Source organism: Diadema antillarum, unplaced genomic scaffold, assembly GCF_040938485.1.
Source record: "Diadema antillarum isolate AM-2024a unplaced genomic scaffold, OU_Dant_1.0 seq00001146_RagTag, whole genome shotgun sequence".
NCBI classification, from domain to species: Eukaryota; Metazoa; Echinodermata; class Echinoidea; order Diadematoida; family Diadematidae; genus Diadema; species Diadema antillarum.
Window position 1 is genome coordinate 252,534 of NW_027271958.1, and position 23,261 is coordinate 275,794.

General features: G+C 39.1%; 1 protein-coding gene across 1 annotated transcript in view; it reads left to right on the top strand.

Annotated features, from left to right (window-relative positions):
• The window catches only part of LOC139744202 (uncharacterized), a 47,051-nt gene extending 25,319 nt beyond the window's left edge, over positions 1–21,732 (top strand). Inside the window, exons 20-30 of the mRNA XM_071654653.1 lie at positions 661–930; positions 1,555–1,686; positions 2,539–2,715; positions 3,828–4,013; positions 4,714–4,881; positions 5,724–5,861; positions 6,688–6,848; positions 9,035–9,185; positions 17,497–18,528; positions 19,968–20,129; positions 21,538–21,732. Coding sequence (XP_071510754.1) covers positions 661–930; positions 1,555–1,686; positions 2,539–2,715; positions 3,828–4,013; positions 4,714–4,881; positions 5,724–5,861; positions 6,688–6,848; positions 9,035–9,185; positions 17,497–18,528; positions 19,968–20,129; positions 21,538–21,563 — 2,603 coding nt within the window. The 3' untranslated portion in view covers positions 21,564–21,732. The remainder of the gene's footprint in view (positions 1–660; positions 931–1,554; positions 1,687–2,538; positions 2,716–3,827; positions 4,014–4,713; positions 4,882–5,723; positions 5,862–6,687; positions 6,849–9,034; positions 9,186–17,496; positions 18,529–19,967; positions 20,130–21,537) is intronic.
• Positions 21,733–23,261: the final 1,529 nt, after the last annotated feature.

Sequence of the window (23,261 nt, forward strand, 5' to 3'; positions counted from 1 at the left end):
CATGAATTAACTTGACTGCCCCAAAACATTGATTTGAAATTAATAATCATCTCTTTATTTGACAAAAATTGAACATACGACTTTCAGATCTGAGTTACTACAGTTTATTTCAAGTTCAGCGTGATGTGTGATGAGGTAAATTAAAACTTTGTTCAATTGAATTGATTTCAGCCGCTTTTACGATATATAATCTGCCTAAACTGACATAATATGGTGAAACTGACAATGCTGAGAGTGATACATTGTTTCCATAGCGTGGCGTAAAATCAACATGCAAATGTTGAAATGTTGAAACATGAGCTGAACACATTGAGTTGATGTACAGGGGGAGGGGGTCCGAATATTTCCTCTCTTCTGAGAAAAATGCTTCTTGCCATTTCAGAATTTCATGACGTATTTGTTACTTGATATCTATAATTGACATTTATTATTTATCATTTATTATTTATCATTATTTGAGTACATATTGCATTGCTTGCGTCAAGTCGGTGCTGTAATGCAATTTTATATGAAATCAACAAATAATCAGAAATAAAGATAAGCTTAAATTCATTGAATGGATACATATCAGTTGTTTAAGTCCACCTTTGGTCTACCTTAAAAATATAGTTGTCAAATTGTTCACGATAGTGTGACTGAATGCATCCGTGTTCCCTATAGCTGAACGCCTCTTCTGGGTCGACGCCGGTCTCGACAAGATGGAAACTGCAGACTTCAACGGACGAAGTCGTCGTCAGCTTGTCGACTTCGGTCGAGACGTGCATGGCTTCGGTGTGGTTGTCGTTGGCGACTTCATCTACTGGGCGGATTGGACAGAACAGAGCATTCTGAGGGCAGAAAAAGCAACCGGTAGAAACAACCGTACCATAGGACCCAGCGACTACATCAGACCAAATGGCCTATTTGCTGTCACAAGCAACCCGGAAAACGGTAAAGCAATTTCCCTTCCCTTATTAACCTTTCATCGTAGTCCTGTTGTATCACAGAAGCATTCTTACCACAATATGATAGTTGGCAACTGTATTACAGTGTAACCATTGTGCCTTGAATATGTAAATGACGAAAGCATAACAAATTACTATACCTACTTTGTCACATACCAGCATACTTTATATAGAAAGTAAATGTATACCTATATAGAGAGAAGATTATTTTCCATGAATTGTATTGTCCAGATACGCTTAAATTCTTTCGAATTTCAAATGTCTTGGTCATATTGTGTGTGTTTTAGCGTTAGCTCTATACGCTGTGATGTGATAAGGTTTATAAATACACTCGAAAGAATGAGCAGAAAGTAATTATCCCATCGTTGGGCAAACGTGTTCGACCAAAGCAATACCTTCTTCGACTTTATGCGTTATAGTATAGTAGTCAAATGGGAAAACTGTGTCGTCCTATAAGTGATGAAAGAGAAACTAAGATGGTATATCAATATGTATGTCTTGGATTATGATATCACACGTCGCATAAAATGCATATAACGCGTCTGATGCGTCCCTTCTTTCTACATGTTAGTTCTCATAATTCTAACCAGTGATTTATGTGATTTTATAGAGTTTACAAACTGTATCCTCGGTAATGGCGGGTGTTCACCAAGTAGCCTCTGCCTACCTAGTGGTATCTCAGACAACAAGTGTGTATGCGCCGATGGATTCCACCTGGGACTAGATGGAGGCTGCCAGCTAGGTATGTCTTAAGAAATAACAATGGCGATATCTTGATTGGATATTCACCAGCAGTGCTGTCCCCATGATCTTTTAATCTCATGAAAGCACGTCATGAGCATGCAATGGCCAGGAGAATCGGATTAATAGCGGACTGGCAATAGTGAAAAATTACGAATTGTTGTAGAAAGTGGGAATAATATCTATTACTTTTCAGGGGAAAGAGTCTGTATGGAGTGGTTCATCAAAACTAGCCCGTTATGAGCATTTTACACATGAACTATCAATATCTAATTGAACCAGAATTAATGAGATGTCTTGAATCATTCCTCAGCTGTTATACCAACCAACTGTTCTGCCATATTTTACCAGATTCCTTGTTTGAGTACAGATATGATGAATGACAACGTGATTAGTTCAGCCGAATTCGTTGTTGTTGTTTTTTAGTAACCACAAAACGATATTTCCGATAGATGGCATGTTGCTGGTTGAGGTTAAAATGCTAGAACATTGTCATTTCTCAACTTGTTCACTTTAATATCTTTTATTGCAAAAGTTGAGAAAGCGTTTATGATGCTGACTGTGGTACATAATATATTACGTTATAGCACATCATTTTTTTAGAATAACACGATGGCATGTCATACACTTATTATTCTGGTGCGCACTGGAATAAGCCACGTCGTCCATTATCTTTTGAATTCTGTTAGTGATGACAAAAATGAATCTTAGATTGAACCTGGGAACATCTTAAACGTGGCATGTTGGAAGGTAGGTTTAATCTTTTCATTATTAGTTTTGTGTTGAATAGACGCAGGGAAATTGATGCCCACGTGTGAAATGCGTCTTATATTTTGATTTTTATACTTTATAGACGCACTGATTGAGTGTCCCAGAGCCTTCCCGTCGGGACGAGTGACCGGAGGGTGTGACGTCAGACCTGGCAGCGTCTGTGACATCGAGTGCGAACAGAACAAGGTGGCCACCGTGGACGTGGTACGATGTCTTGGGTCAGGAGCCTGGGATGTCGACGTAGACTCACTTTGTAAAGGTATGACTTCAGCTCAGATCTCCTCCTGTTACTGCTTATTTCAAGGACACCATTAGTTCCATTATAGTGCTGTAATACCAAAAAAGATATTCCAACTATGGAGGGCTACTATTTCATCATTGTCATTTATGGAGAGCTAAATTTTAGTTGTGAGGAAAGGGGAACTCTTCTTTTTTCCATTAATCCTAATTATATTGACAAATGTCATGCATGACTGAGCGCATCAACTTTAAAGACAACCATGACAAATTGCACTTTTTCCGAGTTTGAGTGTCACATAATTATGAAGCAACAATGAATAATTCGCTGGATGAGATCTCTTAATGAAAGTTGTCAAATCAAGAGGTCACCCTACATGACTGCAGGTTTGTGTTTAGGGTTTCTTCTCACCTTTAATGGTCCATTACCTCCAACATGGCCACGCTGTCGATAATTTGGTCACTCCCACAAAGACTAACCCATTACCCGTTCTTCTGTTTTCATATTCAAGTCATGGTTTGTCGCTGCGAGCTATGTGTTGAATATGAACAGAGAAAAATTTATTATGTGAGTTGGCCTTTTTAGGACTGACCAAGTTTTCGGACAGGTAGCCATGTTAAAGGTTATGGACCATAAAATGTTAGAAGAAACCCTAAACACAAACTCTAACCACAAACCTACATTCGTACAGCTGGCCTAATTTGGCCACTTTCAGTGACAGATCTCATTCATTCAGTGACACATTCATTGTTCCTGAATGTGACACTCAAACTTGGAAAAAGTACAGTTTGTCATTGTTGTTATTAAAGTTCATATGCTGAGTCATGCATGACATTTGTCATAGCGCCCAAAGTTGGATTACCTTTTTTTTTACACGCACTGTAAAGTGACAATCATTTTGATAATAATGATAATTAATCCAATCTTGTTTCATTATGGACTTTATGGAAATGAAAATTGAGGAGCTGTTGAGTTTTACCACTGTTTTTTTTTATAATATTATTACTATCATTTTTTATTCCACATGAAAGAAGAGGGGGAAAGTGACAATTAACTCATTGAACCAATTAAACCCAACTTTGCGTCTAATAAACCAGTGTTTCCATTTCTCTTGTCCGTTTCTGTCGACACAGAACCAGAATGCGAGGCACTTGTCACACCGGACCACGCGATTGCTGGACCCTGTTCGCCTCCGTTCACCGCAGGCACGCTCTGCACCCACGAATGCGAGCCAGGCTATAGGAGAACGGGCGGGAGCGGGAGGCGAATCTGCGAACCATCCGTAGGTTGGCTGGGGATTCAGCTGACGTGCGAAGAAGGTAGAGAAATGAGAAGCGTAGCATCAGAACAACGCTTTGAAATACGTCTGAAATATCTGTTTTAAAAAATATAAAATGTGTGTTGATACACTACATACCAATACTACAGTCATTTACGTGTACAAATGATTATACCAAGAAATCATAAAGCAGAGACAGAGAAAAATTATATGTTTTATGAAAAGTAAAACCGTCTTCTCGTGCGTAAGGGAAACTGGGATGTCATCAATAATCTTTATTGTACACTGGTATAAGCCAACTTTGTTCCCCTTGTACCATGGTTACTGATATCTTTATAGTATGACAAAGAGAGGGAGAAAACATAACCTGACTTAGAGGCGCAGAAAAGTGGAAGTAAGAGGCAATATTGTTGTTACTCGTGATCACATGTACGTTTTCTTTGAAATTGTCAAAAATATGTTCTGTTAATGTATTGTATATTATTTTCTTTGTTTATTCAATGGAAATGGAAATAAAGTTGAACCTGAACTTGAATATAAGCTGACGCAAAACCTTTTCCCTCACACAATATTACTATAAAGCAGTGAACCCGGTTAACAGCCAATCGTAAAAAGTGTTGAGAAAAATATCGTTGTATGAAAATGCTACAAATAGCATATACAGCTTTAAACGGCTGGTCGTTGTATGCTACCAACGGACTTTAAATTTCGTCCATGTTCATCACAATTCCCATCGTCAGTCGCTCAAGTTCAAGAACCAGGAGGCAGTTGCAATGTAGACATGGAGTTCCTAGACCGACCTGTCAGTCAGCAGAGCTTTGAAAATGATTTGATCCAGCTGGACTGTGTGGTGAGCGACCCTAACGCCGAAATAGCGTGGTACAAAGATGATCGCAGATTACGATCAGGTGATCACAAGTTGTAATTCAATTAATATGTTGTCATAAAAATTGAAATCATGTTCTCCTTAAGTTTCCTCTTTACTGGGTTTGAAAGTCGTAAAATTATCTTCAATTGGTTGTCATTGTCTTTTTGCTTTGGGTAGTACAATTTTACTGCATTTCGTCCAGTTACCTTAAATACTTTTTATCTCTTTACCTTTTTCTTCTCGATATGAAATCTTTATGAAACTTCTATCTTCTTTTGTCATTCTCTTTTCTCTCTCCGCTTTTGTACGTCACATTTGCCCAACTATTTCTCTTCTCTGAGATAATCAAACATTTTTTTCTTTCTAAATTAGACTATTGCCGGTTCAATTATTTGATAGCATGTTTACGAGGTTTATTGATTGCTTTACTGATGTATTCACATAGCAATCCCCAGCGTTTCTTCGAGTCCAGCTTGATCTGATGAATGTATTTAAATGTAATGACTAATTCACCATGCAGAAACGAGACAATGTGGAATTTAAGACAAATGTATTTTAACCTCTGTATCTCTTTCGACATTTGCTATCTCTGTGCATTATGTCTCGATAATTCTTAGCAATTCTACACATTTACCTAAATTGACATTTTCAGTCCGATGAACATCGATGTGGCGTGTGGACGTAGAGCATGAGGCCTACCAATGTTTAGTGAATAAAAATCCCCGTCCCATCCAATGCCATCATATTTCAGTAACGACAATGGATTACAGTGTTTCAAAGAACTTAAGTTATATTCCAATCATATTTAGATTCATCATCTTGGGGGAATATCTTATTGTATTCAAAGCAACTAATTTTCATGTAAATTATTGTCTACTTTAGGCAGCGTTCCGGGCATTTTCGTCCAATCAACCAACGACCTCCTCATCATACCCGCATTCGAATTGACACACGAAGGCCAGTATGCATGCGTGGCCTTGGTGGATGGCAACGAATGTCTCAGAGCTGATCTGAGCATCAGTAAGTTTACTTTTATTCTTATTAGGCCGTGCTCACTCGCAGGAACGAAAAAAAAAATGTGTCTTGAAATTTCACCATTGGTAATCAAACTATTACGTCTTTATTGATTGCGGTTCAGTTTGGTGAATATACCTGAGAAGAAGTAGAAAAAGAGAAATTCAAGTAGATTTTGGCAGACGACACTGGAGGATGCAACATGACCCGAGATACTGCAGCTACGCCTCCCTGCAAATACATGTAGTCCTGTTGGCAGAAGGTGGTCTGCTGTACCAGCGAGTGGACTTGAGTATCCATGAGAGAGGGAATTCGATTGGATAACTTGATGTCGAAATCGAGTGTGATACCCCCTAAATCGCGTTTCCTTTCTGAAATCTATAAAGCGTTAATGTGAAGCGATAGATCAAGGTATGCTTTTTCGTAGAAAATGTAACATCATTCCTGGAGGAATGAATCAGAAATACTGCTGGGGGGGGGGGGGATAGATAAACAAGGATATTACATTTTCATGATTTGCGTCCTTATATCGTTTAGGAACGTCAACTTGTGAAGAAATACCACTAGTAGAAGTATTGATACGAAATAAAATTCAACGGTAACCCTACGTTTCTTTATTGCCTTGCAAACATACCAATTAGTGTGCATCATTCAACCAATATTAGTGATAATGTTCAATCCAAGTACTCTTGCGCTTCCCCTTATCCAATAAGGATGATTTTTACAGAAATGTAACAGCCTATCACGGAAAAAAATCTTAGGCAGAGAAATGACTTGCAAAATTTAAAAGCGAGTACATGCATGTTCGGTTCTTCCTTCCTGTACCTTCTAGCTTACGACATGCTTGGCTTTTTCGCCCAAGCACCCGAAGATGCCTTCGCTGAAGAAGGCGAACAACATCTGTTTGAATGCAGCCCTGAAGATCGAACGTATGACGTCACGTGGTTCAAAGATGACGAAAGAATCCCCATCGGAGATGCTGATGCCATACAGGTTAGACCTGTATAATTTGTTTCCTTTTTTTTTTTTTGAATAAAGTTGGGTCCAAGACCCCTGTAATCCGAGTGGCTGTTTGCCATGTAAGAATAATTTGAACTCAATGAGTTCATTTTGATTCATACAATGGTAAAAGTCTTCCGGGTAATAAATTGCAAAACCATCTGGGCAACAGGTTCTCACAACGCTCAGGGTTTAAAATGCCCCTATATGGATTCTTGAAAAACAGAACAAGCAGGGTAATGTTATCTTAAGTCGTTAGATAGATTATGTGCGATTATAAAATGGGTTCAAGAATATAGCCAATTGGAAGCGCTGAAATGAGTCACGTGTGCGTGCATTAATTTCTCACTAACAATGTTTACACTAGCAGTGCGCACTCAATCAGTTGTTACAAGTGCGTCGCGCGCTACTACACGCGCTGTCAATCCTGTAAACAACCTCTAGTTCGGGCTGCCGGCCGGCCTTTCTTGTGTGCATAACATGTGTGGCGTACGTATACTCTTAAGGGCTTTTTACACTTGTGTTTCTTAACCCCGGACTTTCTCTGACCCAGGACTATCGTTAGTCCCGTACCAATTTTTTCAGCTTTTTACACTCGCCAATTAGTCCCGTACTATCTCTTGTCCGGGGCTAAGGAGAAAACTGACCTTTTTACACTCGTATTTCTTAGCCCCGGACTTTCCAAACCACATGAATATTCATAATTACGCTGTGTACTGTACAAGTACACGCACGCACCGGCAGCACTTGATTACCTCGTTTCTGATTGGTCAGTGAGGGTCGGACTTCGTCTCCGTCGCTTAGCCCAGGATTATTTTTTCGTTCTGTTTACACTCACTTGCTTGGCACCGCAATTGCGGTGCTAGCACCGCAATTGCGGTGCTAACCCCTGCTATTTTGCAGGGCCAGATAGTACCGTACTATCGGTGGGGCTAGCCCACTTTGGCAAAAACGAGTGTAAACAGAAAGTGGGCTAAGGATAGTCCCGTACCAACGGTGGGGCTAAGGCCCCCCCTTAGCCCCACCGTTGGTCCGGGGCTAAGCAAAAATTTACAAGTGTAAAAAGCCCTTTAGTCTTATACGTACAGTACTTATATGTGCGGGATTTCCGAGTGCGACGTGCGTAAATGTTTAGGACGAACATCTTCGGACATCGATTCTTGAGCGAGTGCTACATGTAGCTGACTGGTATTGACCCACAAAGGTATTTACGTGAAAAATGCTGTTAGTTTTCGACCCATTTTATAAAACAAATGATGCACAGGATTATTTTGTATAGCACTACGATACGATAGCGGTTTTGTTGTATTCAGGAGCTTCTGTGTTTGTCACCTGTTCTGATAGGCACTTTTGTTTTTCATCCAGGTTTCTATCACATGCGTAGAATGGATGATTAGCATACAATTGTGATAAAAGCGGCAGCGCCCTCTTGAAGTGCCAGAATAGTCATCTCTGTTTACCGGTGACACGACATTTTGCTCCCGCGACAGTTTCTCCAGTCTTGTTTTCTTCAAGGACTTAGGGTTAGGCTGGGATTTAGGGTTAGGATTGTGATAGGGTTTTAGAGTTACTTTGATGTGAGGATTGGAATTAGGGTTCGATTTATGTTTGTGGGTAGATTTTATGTTTCGTGGGAGCAATTGTCGCAGGAGCAAATGTCATGGAACTCTACTTACCTAAGGGACTTACAGCCGCTAGCACATTAGGAAATGTCTGCAAAAAAAAAAAGAAGGTTTATTGCTAGACAACATTCTAATAATGTTTGTTGCATCCTAATGTCACGATAAACATCCATATATCACTGGTGTGTTCTCGTGTCATGATAAATCGCATCGGCTGTATTTTCAGATAGTTTCTTCCGATGTTTGATATTGATTTCATCTCCTGATGGAGAATGGGCCTACTACCTTCACATATTTTCTTTAATGATAAAGCTACCGCACAACAATTTTCAAAACTTTTCGAGGTATCTATACTTTCACTGTCATACTTTTTCAATTAGTATTCGTCTGTCCTTGAGCAGGTTGAGGTCTGTAAACATACTTCTATGTCCTTTGTATAATGATAGCATTGTATAGCTGATGTCAAACTTGTTATTGTTAGTCTCGTAGTATAGGAGTCTCGTCGCCTTTCTAAAAAACTGCAGATGATGTACAATTAATCTCCTGCCATGAATACAGATACCGGGCGGTGGTCTGATTTTGCGCAATCTTGAGCCCGAGGACGAAGGGAAATATACTTGTGTTCTGACAGACGTCGAAGGCACAGTGAGGGCTCGGGCGCACGCCTGGCTTTTTCTGGAAGCTCCACCAATCCTCGACATACCTAATCGTAAGACATCACTAAGCAACAAAGATTTAATGTACGATAATTTCAGGTTTGTAAATCATAGATTAAGAAGAGATGTGTAAGTTATCTGGACTTCAAGACTCTGGTGGACTTCTTTCATTTCCAGCTGTTGTGCTGAATTGTGCTTGTAACATGAAAAGCTCATACTGCATCAGAAGTCGTAACTATGTACCAAATAAAATAGGCTATCGATCACACAGTAGGCTAGACATGCCAAGAAAATGTAGTTGGCATTTTGATACACACTTAAAAAAAATGTACAAAAAAAAAATCTTGTCCACTTTCACGCGTTCATGCACATACAGACGCACGCACACATGCACACTTACGCATGCACAACGACAGCAGTTAAAATATTCCTGGGGTGGTATTCTGAGGTCGTAATTAAGTCTGTAATTAACTTCGTGATTAAGTCGTGAAGTTAATAGGCCCTTAATCATGGGCAAAATCGGTATTCCGAGGACGTAATTAAGGTATGATTAAGTCCCCTGTAATTATCTTAGGTCCCTCCCATCTAATTGTTATTCCATCCAATCAGACGCGTTGTTAGAAGCCAAAATGATGATTACACGCGCAAATATGCCCTCAATGCGCGCTCCTCCACGCCCCCTGTCATTACAACCCAAGAGCTCCGTGCGCACACTCCGGTATTTGATTACAACCCCTCACCTACGCACGCGAAGATCTCAACCTCTTTGCTCACATAAAATGACAAAATTCCTCGAAGATCGGCTATATTTCTTTTTTTCTCTGAATTCTACGGATACCATGATAACAAGATTCAACCGCTCCTCGGTTAAGGAAGTAAGTCCTCTCAGAGGTGCACGCGCATTGATACGCGCAAACGCGTAGGTCCTTCCCGCCAAAACGCTTGTTGCTATGGTAGTTAATATACCCCCTACTTAATCATGCTCTCAGAATACCAATTCGGTAATTAAGTGCTAATCAGACACTTAATTAGCTCTCAGAATACGGCCCCTGGTCATTAATCTTGGTGAAGGCCCTAGAAAACTACTGTGTCTACTGAAAGATGTCTACTTTCTTTTATCGAATTCATGAAATTCTCCCGTTGAGCTATTTTCATTGCAACTGATTGACAAATTGCCTTAAACCGACTGTTATAAGCACTGAATTGATCAGTGTTTTAGTAGTTCCCATGATAAGAAATCATGGGCTTACTCGAGCAGGATTCGACCCTACGACCCACTGATCTCCGGACAGGCGTCATCTCTACAAGACCACCGAACTTCCGATGTTGGTTCTAATCCTTATAGCATGCAGCGGGTACTGCGTAATTATTCAAATTCTTGACATTCTTCCAACACTTAATGTCGGGCGGAAGCTCGGTGGTCTAGTAGAGATGACGCCTGTCCGGAGATCAGGGGGTCGTAGATTCGAATCCTGCTCGACTAGGTACGGCCATGATTTTTTATCATGGCTACTACTAAAACACTGATCAATTCAGCGCTTTTTTTTTTTTTTTCAAATGATAGAATTTATTGATTTCTCGAAGCAACATAATTTTACAGAGGATAAATGAATTACAAAGTTATTACTTCAACACAAAAACATTTCTTTGATACAAACAATTTAAACACATATCTGTGTTTTTTATACTTTTTTTCAAATATTTAAATATCTTCTTACTAAAAAACATACTATAAAGGGTCGTACATGCGAGAATGCGAAAATAGGATAAAATAACTTTTGGCAGTCCGAAAGCCCGCCCAGGCCCGCCCGACATGGCGACGACGAGTGCACATTGAATAACTTCCACAGGACCATTGCAATTGACTACACACAGCCCCGCCGCCGTACACAAGTGTAACACTTGAGCACAGCGACAGGGCCACGCACAGCCACATTGCGATGTACAGCTAATAAAAGGAAATTCGTAAATACTAATAGGCCCCATGGACAGAAAATCTAGAAATTAGCATACAACATTCACCCGCCGTCCCCACGCTCTGGCAGGCCCCCAGCGGACTTCCGGCAAGCCATTGGAACGCCAAGGATGCACCCTGCCCGAAAGTATGTACAGTGTATACATTTACATTACACACGCCACACCCAGGTAGGCTCCTAGAAAGCCACCGGGTTGCCACGAACATACCCTGCCCGAAAGCATGCATAAATAAACTTACATCATAACAACGTTAAAAGAAACTCGCGGGTACATAGACCTTTAAACTATTTTCATGCATACCTCCCCGGCAAAGGTTGCTCCAGGCAACCCGTAAACACGTCAATATCCACCTGACGTTGCAACAACTAAATGTATGCAAGGTGGATTCCAAGTATGGAATTATTTTCTACAAACAAAATCGAATGTTACCAGTTTCCGAGAGAAAATACCTCCATATATTTGACTACGAACCAAATGAAAGTGTTGCATCAGCCCCATCCTTGAATCATCAAGAAACATGAAATACACTATGTAACGAAACAACATCAGACAGTTCAAATAAGTTGAACATGTCTCCATTTATCTAAAAACACAGTGATTTTACCTTGTTTTAGATATATAATTTCTTCAATTTCATAATAATGTTTCAAAGCTTTTTGAAATAACGCCAAAGATAATGTACCGTTCTTACATCTTGTGGCGAATATGTAATATTTGGCATATAAAAAAACAGAATTCAATGTAGTGAAAGGACCATTTAAGATTCCAAATATGAAATCGTTAAATGTGAGAATAACTTCGTCTTTCAAAACTTGTCTTTGGAACTCTCTCAAAAAACGTTGAGTATAAGGGCACTCCCAGAACAAATGTGTAATTGTCTCGGTTGTATCTAAACAAAAGGTACATAAATCAGAATCTGACAAACCAATTTGTTTTAGCAGTTTATTCACCCCGAGGATGTTGTGTAGAATCTTGAACTGAAAATAACGCAATTTTGTCGACAATGAACTTTTAAAAGGAATGAGATAGATTTTTTTCCAGTCAGTGACTGGTTCTATCAAAATTGAATTCCATTTTTCTTGTGATTTTGGAACTTCACGAAAATTATCTACGCATTTTCTATGAATAAATCTACATACTTTAGGAGCTTTCTTAATTTCAAGAATCAGTTCTTCTTGATAATTTTTATCTTGAGTTTGAGGTTTTTTAACAAGATTTTTCCAGTTAAGAGGAATTGCAGATATGATGGAAAAAAAATCCAAAAAATTGCATTGAATTTCATATTTATTTCTAAATTGTGAAAATGAAAGAAAATTACCCTGTTCATTCAAAATATGATAAATTCTCGTAATACCTTTATTTATCCAATTATGCTTAATAACAACTTTTCCATTAATTCTAATGCAAGAATTATTCCATATAACCTGATTATGAATATATCTGTCAGGAGGGTTCTGAGAAAAAACTAAATTACTCCAGCAGACAAGAATTTCTCGTATGAATATATTTCCGACCTGATTAATCATATCCTTGCAATCAAGATTACAAATCCAAAATAAGTCTCCACCGAGATCTTTCATTGACAAGTCAAAAAAGCATTTCCAGCTACCCCTACTATCAGGGTTTAAAAAGCGTTTTACCCATGCGGTTTTAAGACCAACAATCATTGACTGAATGTGTATCATTCGTAGTCCTCCCTCACTATAATCTCCAATAATAATTTTACGTTTGATCTTATCTGGCTTCTTGCTCCATATAAATGAATATATAACAGACTCAATTTCTTTTATGAAATCATCTGGAGGCTTTGGAAGAACAGAGAATAAAAATACTAATTGAGATATACCGAGAGATTTAACAAGAGTAATCTTACCTATTGGGGTTAAATTTCTAGGAGCCCAAACTCTAAAAATTCTTTTCAGTAATTCCATTTTAGGCTTAAAATTGAGTTCAAATAAGTCATTTGGGTTTGTAGTAAAACGTATACCCAAAAGGCGATAAGGCCCTGGTGAATATGTGAAACCCAAAAAGGATACATCTGGAGGATGGGCTTTGTAATATCCTAAAGCAATAACATCTGATTTGTTGCGGTTAATACACAAGCCAGAATATATTTTCAGTTGATTTATAATATACATAATTCTGGCAAGAGAGTTTGTGTCTTGAACATAAAATGTTGTATCATCAGCATACATACTTATCTTTATTTCAACATCATTGATTATGATCCCTTTAACGTTATCATCTCTTTTAATCCATATACTCATTATTTCATTGCAGATTATAAACAGTAACGGGCTAAGGGGGCATCCTTGGCGCACACCTCGCGTAAGATTAAAGAACTCAGAGGCATGACCATTATTTACAACACAAGAATGAATATCAGTATACAAAATTTGCACCCAGGAGATCAAATCATCTCCAAAGTTAAAGTATCTTAAGGCTTGAAACATATATGACCATTCCAGTTTATCGAATGCCTTTTCTATATCTGCTAACAGCATAAAACCAGTAGCTTCACAGTCAATCATGTCTAATGCCAGTCTAATATTTTCACCAATGAATCGCCCCTTCATAAAACCGGTTTGATCACAACTTATTATATCAGACAACACTTTCTTTAACCTTTGGGCAAGACATTTTGCCAAAAGCTTGTAATCAGTATTCAGAATAGATATGGGCCGCCAATTCTTCAAAAAAAGTAAATCCTGATTTTTTTTTTTGGAATAAGGCTAATGATTGCTCTCCTTTGGTCCACGGATAATTTGCCTGAAGTAAAAGAGAAATTGAAACTATTAAGTAACATTTCTCCAAGATCTGTAAAAAAGAATTTGTAAAATTCACACGGGAATCCGTCAGTTCCTGGAGTTTTATTATTCTTCATAGTTTTAAGACTGTGTAGACATTCATTGAGTGTGATCAAACCTTCACATTTTTCTTTTAAATTTTCAGACAATTTAATTTCCTGAGTGTCTCTAGGTAACAAATGTTCAAACTCTACAGTAGGAGGATTACACGACGTGTAAATCACCTTATAATAATCTTTGACAGTGTTTAAAATATCTTTTGTCGATGAAACAAGTTCACCATTATCATTGTAAAGTTTGGTAATAAGTTTTTGTCTCTGATTCCTTTTCTCCAAATTCAAAAAATATCGAGTGTTCTTTTCACCATTCTCGACCCAGTTTGCTCTCGATCTAATAATGACACCCTGAGTTTTCTTTTCATACAAAACATTTAAATCATCTCTGTAACATTTTATCTGTTGGGCCAGAGAATAACAAGGATTTAGAACATAATCAGATTCTAAATTACCTATTTTCTCAAGCAAATCATTTTCATATTTCTTATTCTGTTTTGCTTTCTTAATAGAGTATCTAAGAGTCAAAGATCTCATTTGACATTTCAAAAAATCCCAAAAAGTAGTTGGGTCTAAAATTTCAAAATATAAAGTTTTAATTTCTTTAATACAATTACGAATCTGTTCAACATATGTTTCATCTTGTAAAAGAGATGTATTAAATTTCCAAAAACCACGTCCTCTGATTTCATTTACTACAGAAAAATTAAGGGATATTGCTGAATGATCTGTTTTAAAACCAGGAGAGATCTCACATTTGTCAACTTGAACAACTAAATTACATGATATAAGAAAAAAATCTAAACGACAAAAGATATTTCTCGAATGCCAAGTATATGTACGAGTTTTAGGATTTCTAAATCTCCATACATCAATAAGATTATATTCATCCATTATTTCATTTATACAAGCAACACTATTATAATGAGCAATTGCTCTGCCTCCTTTCTTATCTAGGTTAACATCTAAAACACAATTGAAATCACCTCCCCAAACAATTGACTCACAGTCAAATTCAGACAGTTTCTCCAAAACATCAAAAAAGAACAAAGAGTCATCAATATTTGGACCGTAAACGTTGACAAGCGTAATTTTTTGATTATCAAGCGAAGCGTCCAAAATAAGAAGTCTTCCATTATTATCACAATAATGTTTATTAATTGTAACCAGCGAGGCGTCTTTAAACAATATACAAACACCTCTACTGTTTGAGGCACCATGAGAAAAATAAATTACACCATGTCCCCAATCTTTCGCCCATATACTTTCATCTTGAGGGGAGGAATGAGATTCTTGAATGAAAAAAATATTTGCGTTTTTACTACGTAACCAGTTAAACATTTCTAAGCGTTTAACTCTGTCACGAAGACCTCTGACGTTCAATGAATATATACCAAATGCATTCATAGATAACAGTAGGTTCTTTTACTCAAAAAAACACGACCTCATTAAAAACAGACTTTGTAAGTTAACTGATCCCGAAACACTTCTAATACAATAGTATGAGAGCTTGGTACCACACACATCAACTTGCATTGAAAATGTAGAGATAATACGACATATGTATTTGTTCTTTCCTCTATCCCTTTTAACATGAAAATACAAAATCAGGCTTGCTTCGAGAAAAAACAAAAAACATTTCCAAAACATGGCTGCTATGACAAACACGAATCAGACTCCGATTCCGAGAGCCGCACTGCTAAGCACGACTCCTACGAGAAAACATATAAAAAGCCGTTTAGAGCAAAAAACAATTTCGGCATAAGAACTGAAACAGTATCACATATTGACTCGCGTGAATATGGAGCTGCTGTTTAGGTGCTTAGAATATGGCAGAACATAAGGATGTAAATGCACGACTACAAACTCACAGTGCGGTAAGCCGATCTTGGCCGTAGCTGCCGTGTCTAGGACTGAAATAGTAACGAACGAAACCCCGAGCGACCGGCGTGAGGATTCACAGACAAAATACCCAGCTAGCGGCTGCAAATGAAATGAATGATAGTCACAGTGCGATGTGCCGGTCCTTTGGCCGTAGTTGAGTGTCCAAAGACTGATATAGCGACGTTTTTTACACCGAGCGACCGGGCAAAAGGATCCAAAAACGAATGATACCCAGCTACAGTGGCTGCGGATGAAATAAACAGTGGTCACGATACGATTTACCGCTCCCTTCGCCGTACCTGCGTCTTCGAAACTGATGTAACGACGTTCTTACCACCGAGCGACCGGGCACAACGATGCATAGACGAATGATACCCAGCTAGCGGCTGCAAATGAAATTAACACAGGCGATATATCGGTCCTTTGGCTTTAAGTGCATATCCGAAGGCTGATATGGCGCCCATCCCGCCATCTCCTAAAGATTAAGAGTTAAGTAATAGCGACTTACTAGTAATTTCAACCTGTGGACACAACTACTCAGGGTGGGTATGAACCATGGCAGTGACAATACGGGTGAGGGGCGGAGGGGTGTCATCGCTGTGCGAGTAGGTCATTGTAGGGCTGTGTGCGGGATCAATATGCGGTGAACGGCCTTCACTGACTCGGTTCCCGGAGCTACTGGCCGAGGAGAAGCGCGTAGTGCGATGGGGAGTGTCATCCCGAGTGTCAAGCGGGTGGATGGTTGTATTGCCCGGGCCAGTAGCGGCTGCGTAAAAAGCGGCAGGAATGCCACGCCCATCCCGCCATCTCCCAGCGGAAAAGTGATAGCGTATTCCCGCCTGAAAGGCTTGCTGTACCTCTTTCTTCCACTTTCTCTTCTCTTCTCGGTCTTTCTTCGTTAAGTCATCTATTATGTAGAATTTCTCCTTCTCTAACTTAGCTCTCTGTTGGGAAACGATGTACCGCTTGTCCTGGTAGGAGAGCATCTTCACAAGAAGATGACGTGGGAGGTTCTTCAGCTGAGGTCCATCTCGGTGGGCACGCTCAATTTTCGGGTCGACCAGTCCAAACAAATCTTTGAGCAAATTTGTAGCTACTTGCATGGGGTTTTCATTCGGCAGTTGTGGTACTCCGACAATTCGAAAGTTGTTGCGGCGAGAAAAACGTTCCAGTTTGTTCTCTGCGAATTCGATCTGTTGAACACGCTGTTCAAAAGATTGCATGCGACTGTCCAAATTGCTTACTTTTCTCTCCAGTGGCTCAACTTTCTGTTCTAATACAGTAGTGCGTCTACTCTGAAATTCTAGAGCCTCCTCAAAACCCGTAAGCATTTCACGAATATCTGAAATGCCCTTCCTGACAAAACTTTCGAACTCCGAGGCTGCTTGCTCAGTCTGGGTCTCCATAGCCCTTAACTTGCGGGACGCTGGCCGGGTCTCTTGTGTCATGTTCCCGCTTCTCAGCTCATACGGCATTGTTCAAAATTGTCCAGTCTACAGCGTGCTACAGCGTGCTCTCGGAAAAAAACACGTCTGTTCTACTCGAGCGCCATGCGTCCTTCTCAGCGCTTCAGCGCTTTTTTACGTCGATGTAGCAAGGGCAATTTGTCAATCTGTCGATTTTTTTTTTAATCTGTCCCACAGTCTGCGGAACGATTACGGTTCAGAATGACCCGGCAACCGTGACCATTGAGCCAGTCGTGACGGAAGGAGAGTTGATCTCTGATGTTAGCTCTGATTGGGGGTTGAGTTTGGAAGGATGGAGTGATTTTGATGAGGGGAACAACGCTAGGATCATCGGAGGAGGTCCTGTGGAGGAAGGGACGGCTCCCTACATGGTTCGCTTATACAGTACCACTGACAGAAGGACATTCTGTGGCGGAACACTTCTCGATCAGCAGTGGGTGTTGACAGCTGCACACTGTGTCCCGTACAGATCTGACCACATTGTACTTTACTTCGGTGATCATGACACCCACTCTCGTAGCAGTCACGAGTTCACAAGAGATATAGCAGAAATAATCAAACATCCTCGCTACAGGAAGAGGCGTTTGATCAACGATATCGCTCTGATCCGTCTACGGCAACCCCTGAGGGAATTCACAGATTACGTGAGGCCTATTTGTCTATTACCTTCAGGCTTTTCACGTCGCCTTCTGGCTAGAGCCTCTGTCGGTCGTGTCACAGGCTGGGGAAGTCAAGTTGCTGGAGGGGCGCCCTCTACCGAACTCAGAGAAATAAATGTTCCAGTGGTATCACGAGCACAGTGCCAAGTGCTTGCTACAAAACCCAACCTGTTCTGTGCAGGTGCACCTAATGAGGATTCCTGTGAAGGCGATAGTGGCGGTCCTTTTGCAGTCAAGTATAGAGGGCGCTGGTATCAACTGGGAATTGTTACTGGGGGTACTTCAGAGCAGTGTGCGGCTCAAGGCGAGTACGGCTACTACACCAGCATCGCTCCTTACCGAGACTGGCTACAGTCCTACAATGTGACCCTCGCTGCTCCTCAAGTCCTTCAAGACCTCTTTGCGGGAAGTACCAGCGACACTAGCGTGGAACTTGCCTTCATCAGAACATCCGGGAATGTGACGATAGCTGAGGGTAGTCCGCTGGATCTCGAGTGCGTCCCAAACCGAGATGATGCTTCTGTGGAGTGGTACGTCGATGACGTGAGAGGTGAGAGCCACTGCAGATGATGAATCTGTTTTTAATTCTTTGTGACACGTTTTAAAGGAGTGCATATTTCGCTGAGACATTGCAAGTATACACAAAAACAAATGCTAGATAGACAAGGCAAACTATAAAAAAGTAATTCATGGGTCGACATTATAATGTTTTTGAACTTTGGCAGATGACATTTTTCTCTGCGCCACCATTGAATACAAGTTACAGTGTCTTCATGATGTCATGTCAACAAAGATGATGCTGACTTTTGGCTAACAGTGTTATTTTTTACTCTACCATAACTTCGGTTAGGAGTGCCCTGTGTGATACAATAATTGGGTAAGGATTAAACAAAATATGCATGATGTTTCGAATATCCTGATGGAAAGATAGGGATGTCAGTTCAAGGTCAACGGGCTATTGCATTTTTTTATACATGACGTAAAAAAGTTACATGTTACCCCTATGCCAATATCCAGTATGATATGATCAAGGAAAGTATGTTGAAAATATAAATATGAAAATATGGTAGAATATCATTTGGATTAAGAGATGAATGGTCAATTCTCTTAGTTAAAGATCACGATAAGTAAATTACGGTAATGTAAATCGCGAGGACACGGACTGCATGCTGGGTGGATTGCTTATTATACTGGTGTATAGTCTTCATAATCTTTCACTGCGTTGCGCTGGCTCAATATAAGAGCGTTGTCTCACCTCCAATCAGTGATAGAACATTAATTTCATCAATCGATTAGCAGCAAGCTCAATTGAAATGTTTGTCGAATTATATCCACTAATGGTATTTGGAGTTGATCAGCAACTCGTGGGTGTGGAGAAACTGACTTGAGAGCTTTATCCAAATGGTATTCGTTTTCTGCCTCTGTAGACAGTTTGTTTCACTCACCTGGATTTGGTTGTTTTATATATCATATACATATATTGCCAACAAAACTTGCGCGAGAGACGTGGCTGTGATATTGAGTAACACCCCTTTAATTAAGCTTTCGGGCTAATTGCCCTTCTTCAGAATCTACAATAACAATATATAACAACAAATAAACAAAATCAACCTCGGTGTAAAATCATACTAAACTTAACTAACGTTCGATATATTTTATACATTAAAAGTATACTAAACATAACAATGAATACAAAACGTACAAAATTACGCCATAAATAACATATTTTTAACAAATACCAAATAGAACGAACATAATATTACTGAATACAATCACGGAACGGAACTTACTCTGTTACTGCTGGGTACGGTCTTATAATATGTTGTATGTGTAAAGATGTGAATAGGGGTCCATTGCTGTCACTATACATAGCAGAGAGAAATGTTGGATTTCCAGATAACAGACCGTCATGCAAAATATCGTCACATCATAACCTAGCTAGCACTTATACTAGTATTCGCTTTTCCATATTTCACTTTGTGTATGCAGTAAACTCAGCTACAAGGGTGGACCCAGGAGTGCGAATAGACGCCACGGGGTTGATATTTCGCTTCGCCGAGGTCAGGCAGGATTATGAGAGGACTTACACGTGTGTGGCACGTGTCAGCGAAGTTGATGGGGATCAAGTCATCAGTGCCCGGATGTACTTGGGTAAGTTGCTTAGAGTAGTAGTACTATGATATTATATACGTAAGTTGGCCCTTCACAAATAAAAGATTCTACCTGACACCCCCCCCCATATATATACATAATGTATTATCTCAACTTCAAAGGCATATAACAGAGAGATTTTTTTTTTTTTTTTGGGGGGGGGGTTCGGAGTTGGTGCTCTCTAAAATACGTTTGTGTGTGTGTTTATGTGTGTTTGTGTGTAGGACTGTCATCCAGTAAAAATAAGTGAATGCCAGTCAAACGTTATCTGTTGGCTTTCGATGGGTGTAACTGAAAAAGCAACAACAACAACAAATTGATTCAAATTCATGAAATTCTTCAATCGAGGTGTTTTCATTGCAACTGATTGACAAATTGCCCTACATCGACGTAAATAAGCACTGAATTGATCAGTGTTTTTTAGCAGTAGCCATGATAAAAAATCATGGGCGTACATACTCGAGCAGGATTCGAACCTACGACATCCTGATCACCGGACAGGCGTCATCTCCACCAGACCACCGAGCTTTCGCCCGACAGCGAGTGTTAGTTCTACTTCAGTGCTTATTTACGTCGATGTAGGGCAATTTGTCAATCAGTTGCAATGAAAACACTTCGACGGAATAATTTCATGAATTTAGATAATTACGCAGTACCTGCTGCATGCTATAAGGATTAGAACCAACACTTGCTGATGAGGATGATGATTATGATAATGATGATGATAATAATATTAATAATACGTATCATTATTATTAGTAGTAGTAGTAGTATACTTATACATAAAAGTTCAGAGTTCAAATTTATTTTCATAATAAATCAGAAAATTCAATACAATGTATAAGCAGTGTAATTACAAAACGTAGATCAACAAAATGTATGTGATAATGAGTAACAAAATGAAGAAAACAATTGTATCTTTTTGACATATACATATGCATAGTACAAATTAGGTAAGGATGAGAATGGAAATGGAGGGTACCACTAAAAAGCATAACTTGTACGATATGGGACCCTCAGAAAATGCATAAGAGAACGAATAATGAATTCATGAGCTACAAACAGATATAAAACAAAATCAAAGGAACCATCGTTTGTATGTATCAGTATCTTTTGATAAGATGTCATAATAATTAATAGCAATCCATATAATTTTTTCACATCTGTTATTTGGATTAATGGTGAAACCTGGTTGCATAATATTGTCTATTCACTTTTATTAACCCTCGTAGTATGCTGATAAGTAGATTCCGCAACCACAGTGTGTCCCAACCTTGGATGAATGTCTTTTGTGATTTATTTTGAGTTTGTCTTGATAATGTTCATAATCGTTCCAATCACTTGTAATCCTTTCATGATAAATGATTGTAAATGGTTTTCTAATTCTTTTCTCCTCAATTTCTGTCAGCTGTGACCCCGATGCCAGGACCGTAGTGCTACCCATTGTCTTCTTCGCATTTCGAGACAACAGTGATGACGTGGCAAATGCCATCTCACAGAATGTGTCACACAATGTGTCACGTGTCAGAAAATATCGGTCATTAAGAGACCATAATATCATCCCCATTACTGCTGGTAGAATTCGCGCTATTTCTTCATACGCATATGATAGGGGAAACTTATATATATATATATGTATATATATATATATATATAAGTTTCCCCTATCTTATGCGTATATATATATATATATATATATGAAGGCGCTATACATTTCGACTATCGTATCACTAGTAATTGTTCAGGCAGTCTTCTCTGCTGTTCGACATTTTGATAGTTATAACTGGTGTTGTGTCAAATCCCCACGGCATACTGAATTGATGAAATGACGAAAAGATACAGATCAGATTCAGAAATGGGAAAAGTTTGAATATCATGAAACAAATAAGTTTTAAACTCATTCCTTAACGACTCTGTCGATTATGAATTTCTTATGTAAGTAAATAACAATGAATTCCACGGTAAAAGACGAACACCTCTCTAAGGCCTCCAAGACTTGTAACATGCAGGGACCACAATAAACTAGTCTGCTCATCGAAGTGATTGAAATGGGTTGTACACCGGTACATGTGTATCATGTTTACTCATGAAGATTTTATATACAGAGGTGCAGAACTTTGTAAACATTGGGAAATAGAAGGTAAAGGTACGAATTTAATGCGCTGTTCTATTGATACCCATAGTAATGACTTCAAAATAGGAGTACTGCGGGTGTATTTCTTCGTGACAGTATAAATAATCTGTGTTGCTGCATTTTTTTTTCATTTTTTGAACTGAACCAATTTTATTGCGCCAAATTTGTGAACGTATATGAAGGCCCTATTGTTCGTATGTTTGTTAATAGACTGCTTCACGTCTTTCACCGAGTCAGAGACTTTCATACATACAGAATGTTCATTTGAGACACAATGCATTCCGATAAAGTTCCAGGACAAACTTCATGTATAATTATGTTTGAAACATTATTGATCATTATTTGTTTTCTCAGCCTACAGAGGTGTTTACAATGTACCCACATTATCTTCGTGTAGATTGTCCTTGGTTACATCACTAATTAAACAATCATCCACTTTTTGTAGCAGTCTCATTTGATTGTTGATCACAACGGGCTAGATGAAACAACTTTCAATCCCAGTCATGATATTGTTGCTATGTGTTTCGATGAATTATGTAATCTTATTTTACTCGTGACCTTGTGATACAGATACGTGTATACCAATTTTGGGGCTTCCGAGCATCGCTCTTCTTAGAATTTGACACTTTTAGAATCCGAATAAATTATTTTGCTGCAAGGCTGCAATGAAAGCGTATAATCAAAGAGATAGAGCATATCATAATCAGGCCTCACCCGGATATTTACCCGAACAAGTACTTCATGGCAAAATAGGTAAGATATCATGTTCGTAGTCAATAATTTTGTACATTTTAAACCCATAGATTAGGATATAACCACAAACGCCAGATATGTCCGAAGTCTGAATTTCGTTCACATTTTTGACATCTGGATAAAAGAGAGATCATAGTGTAGTCACACACGACCCGCGCTTATTGTATTATGAATAACTTGGGTTACATCTTCGACAAGATGTGGCAAGACAAGATCTAGTTCATTTCAACTCAACACCAAGAGAT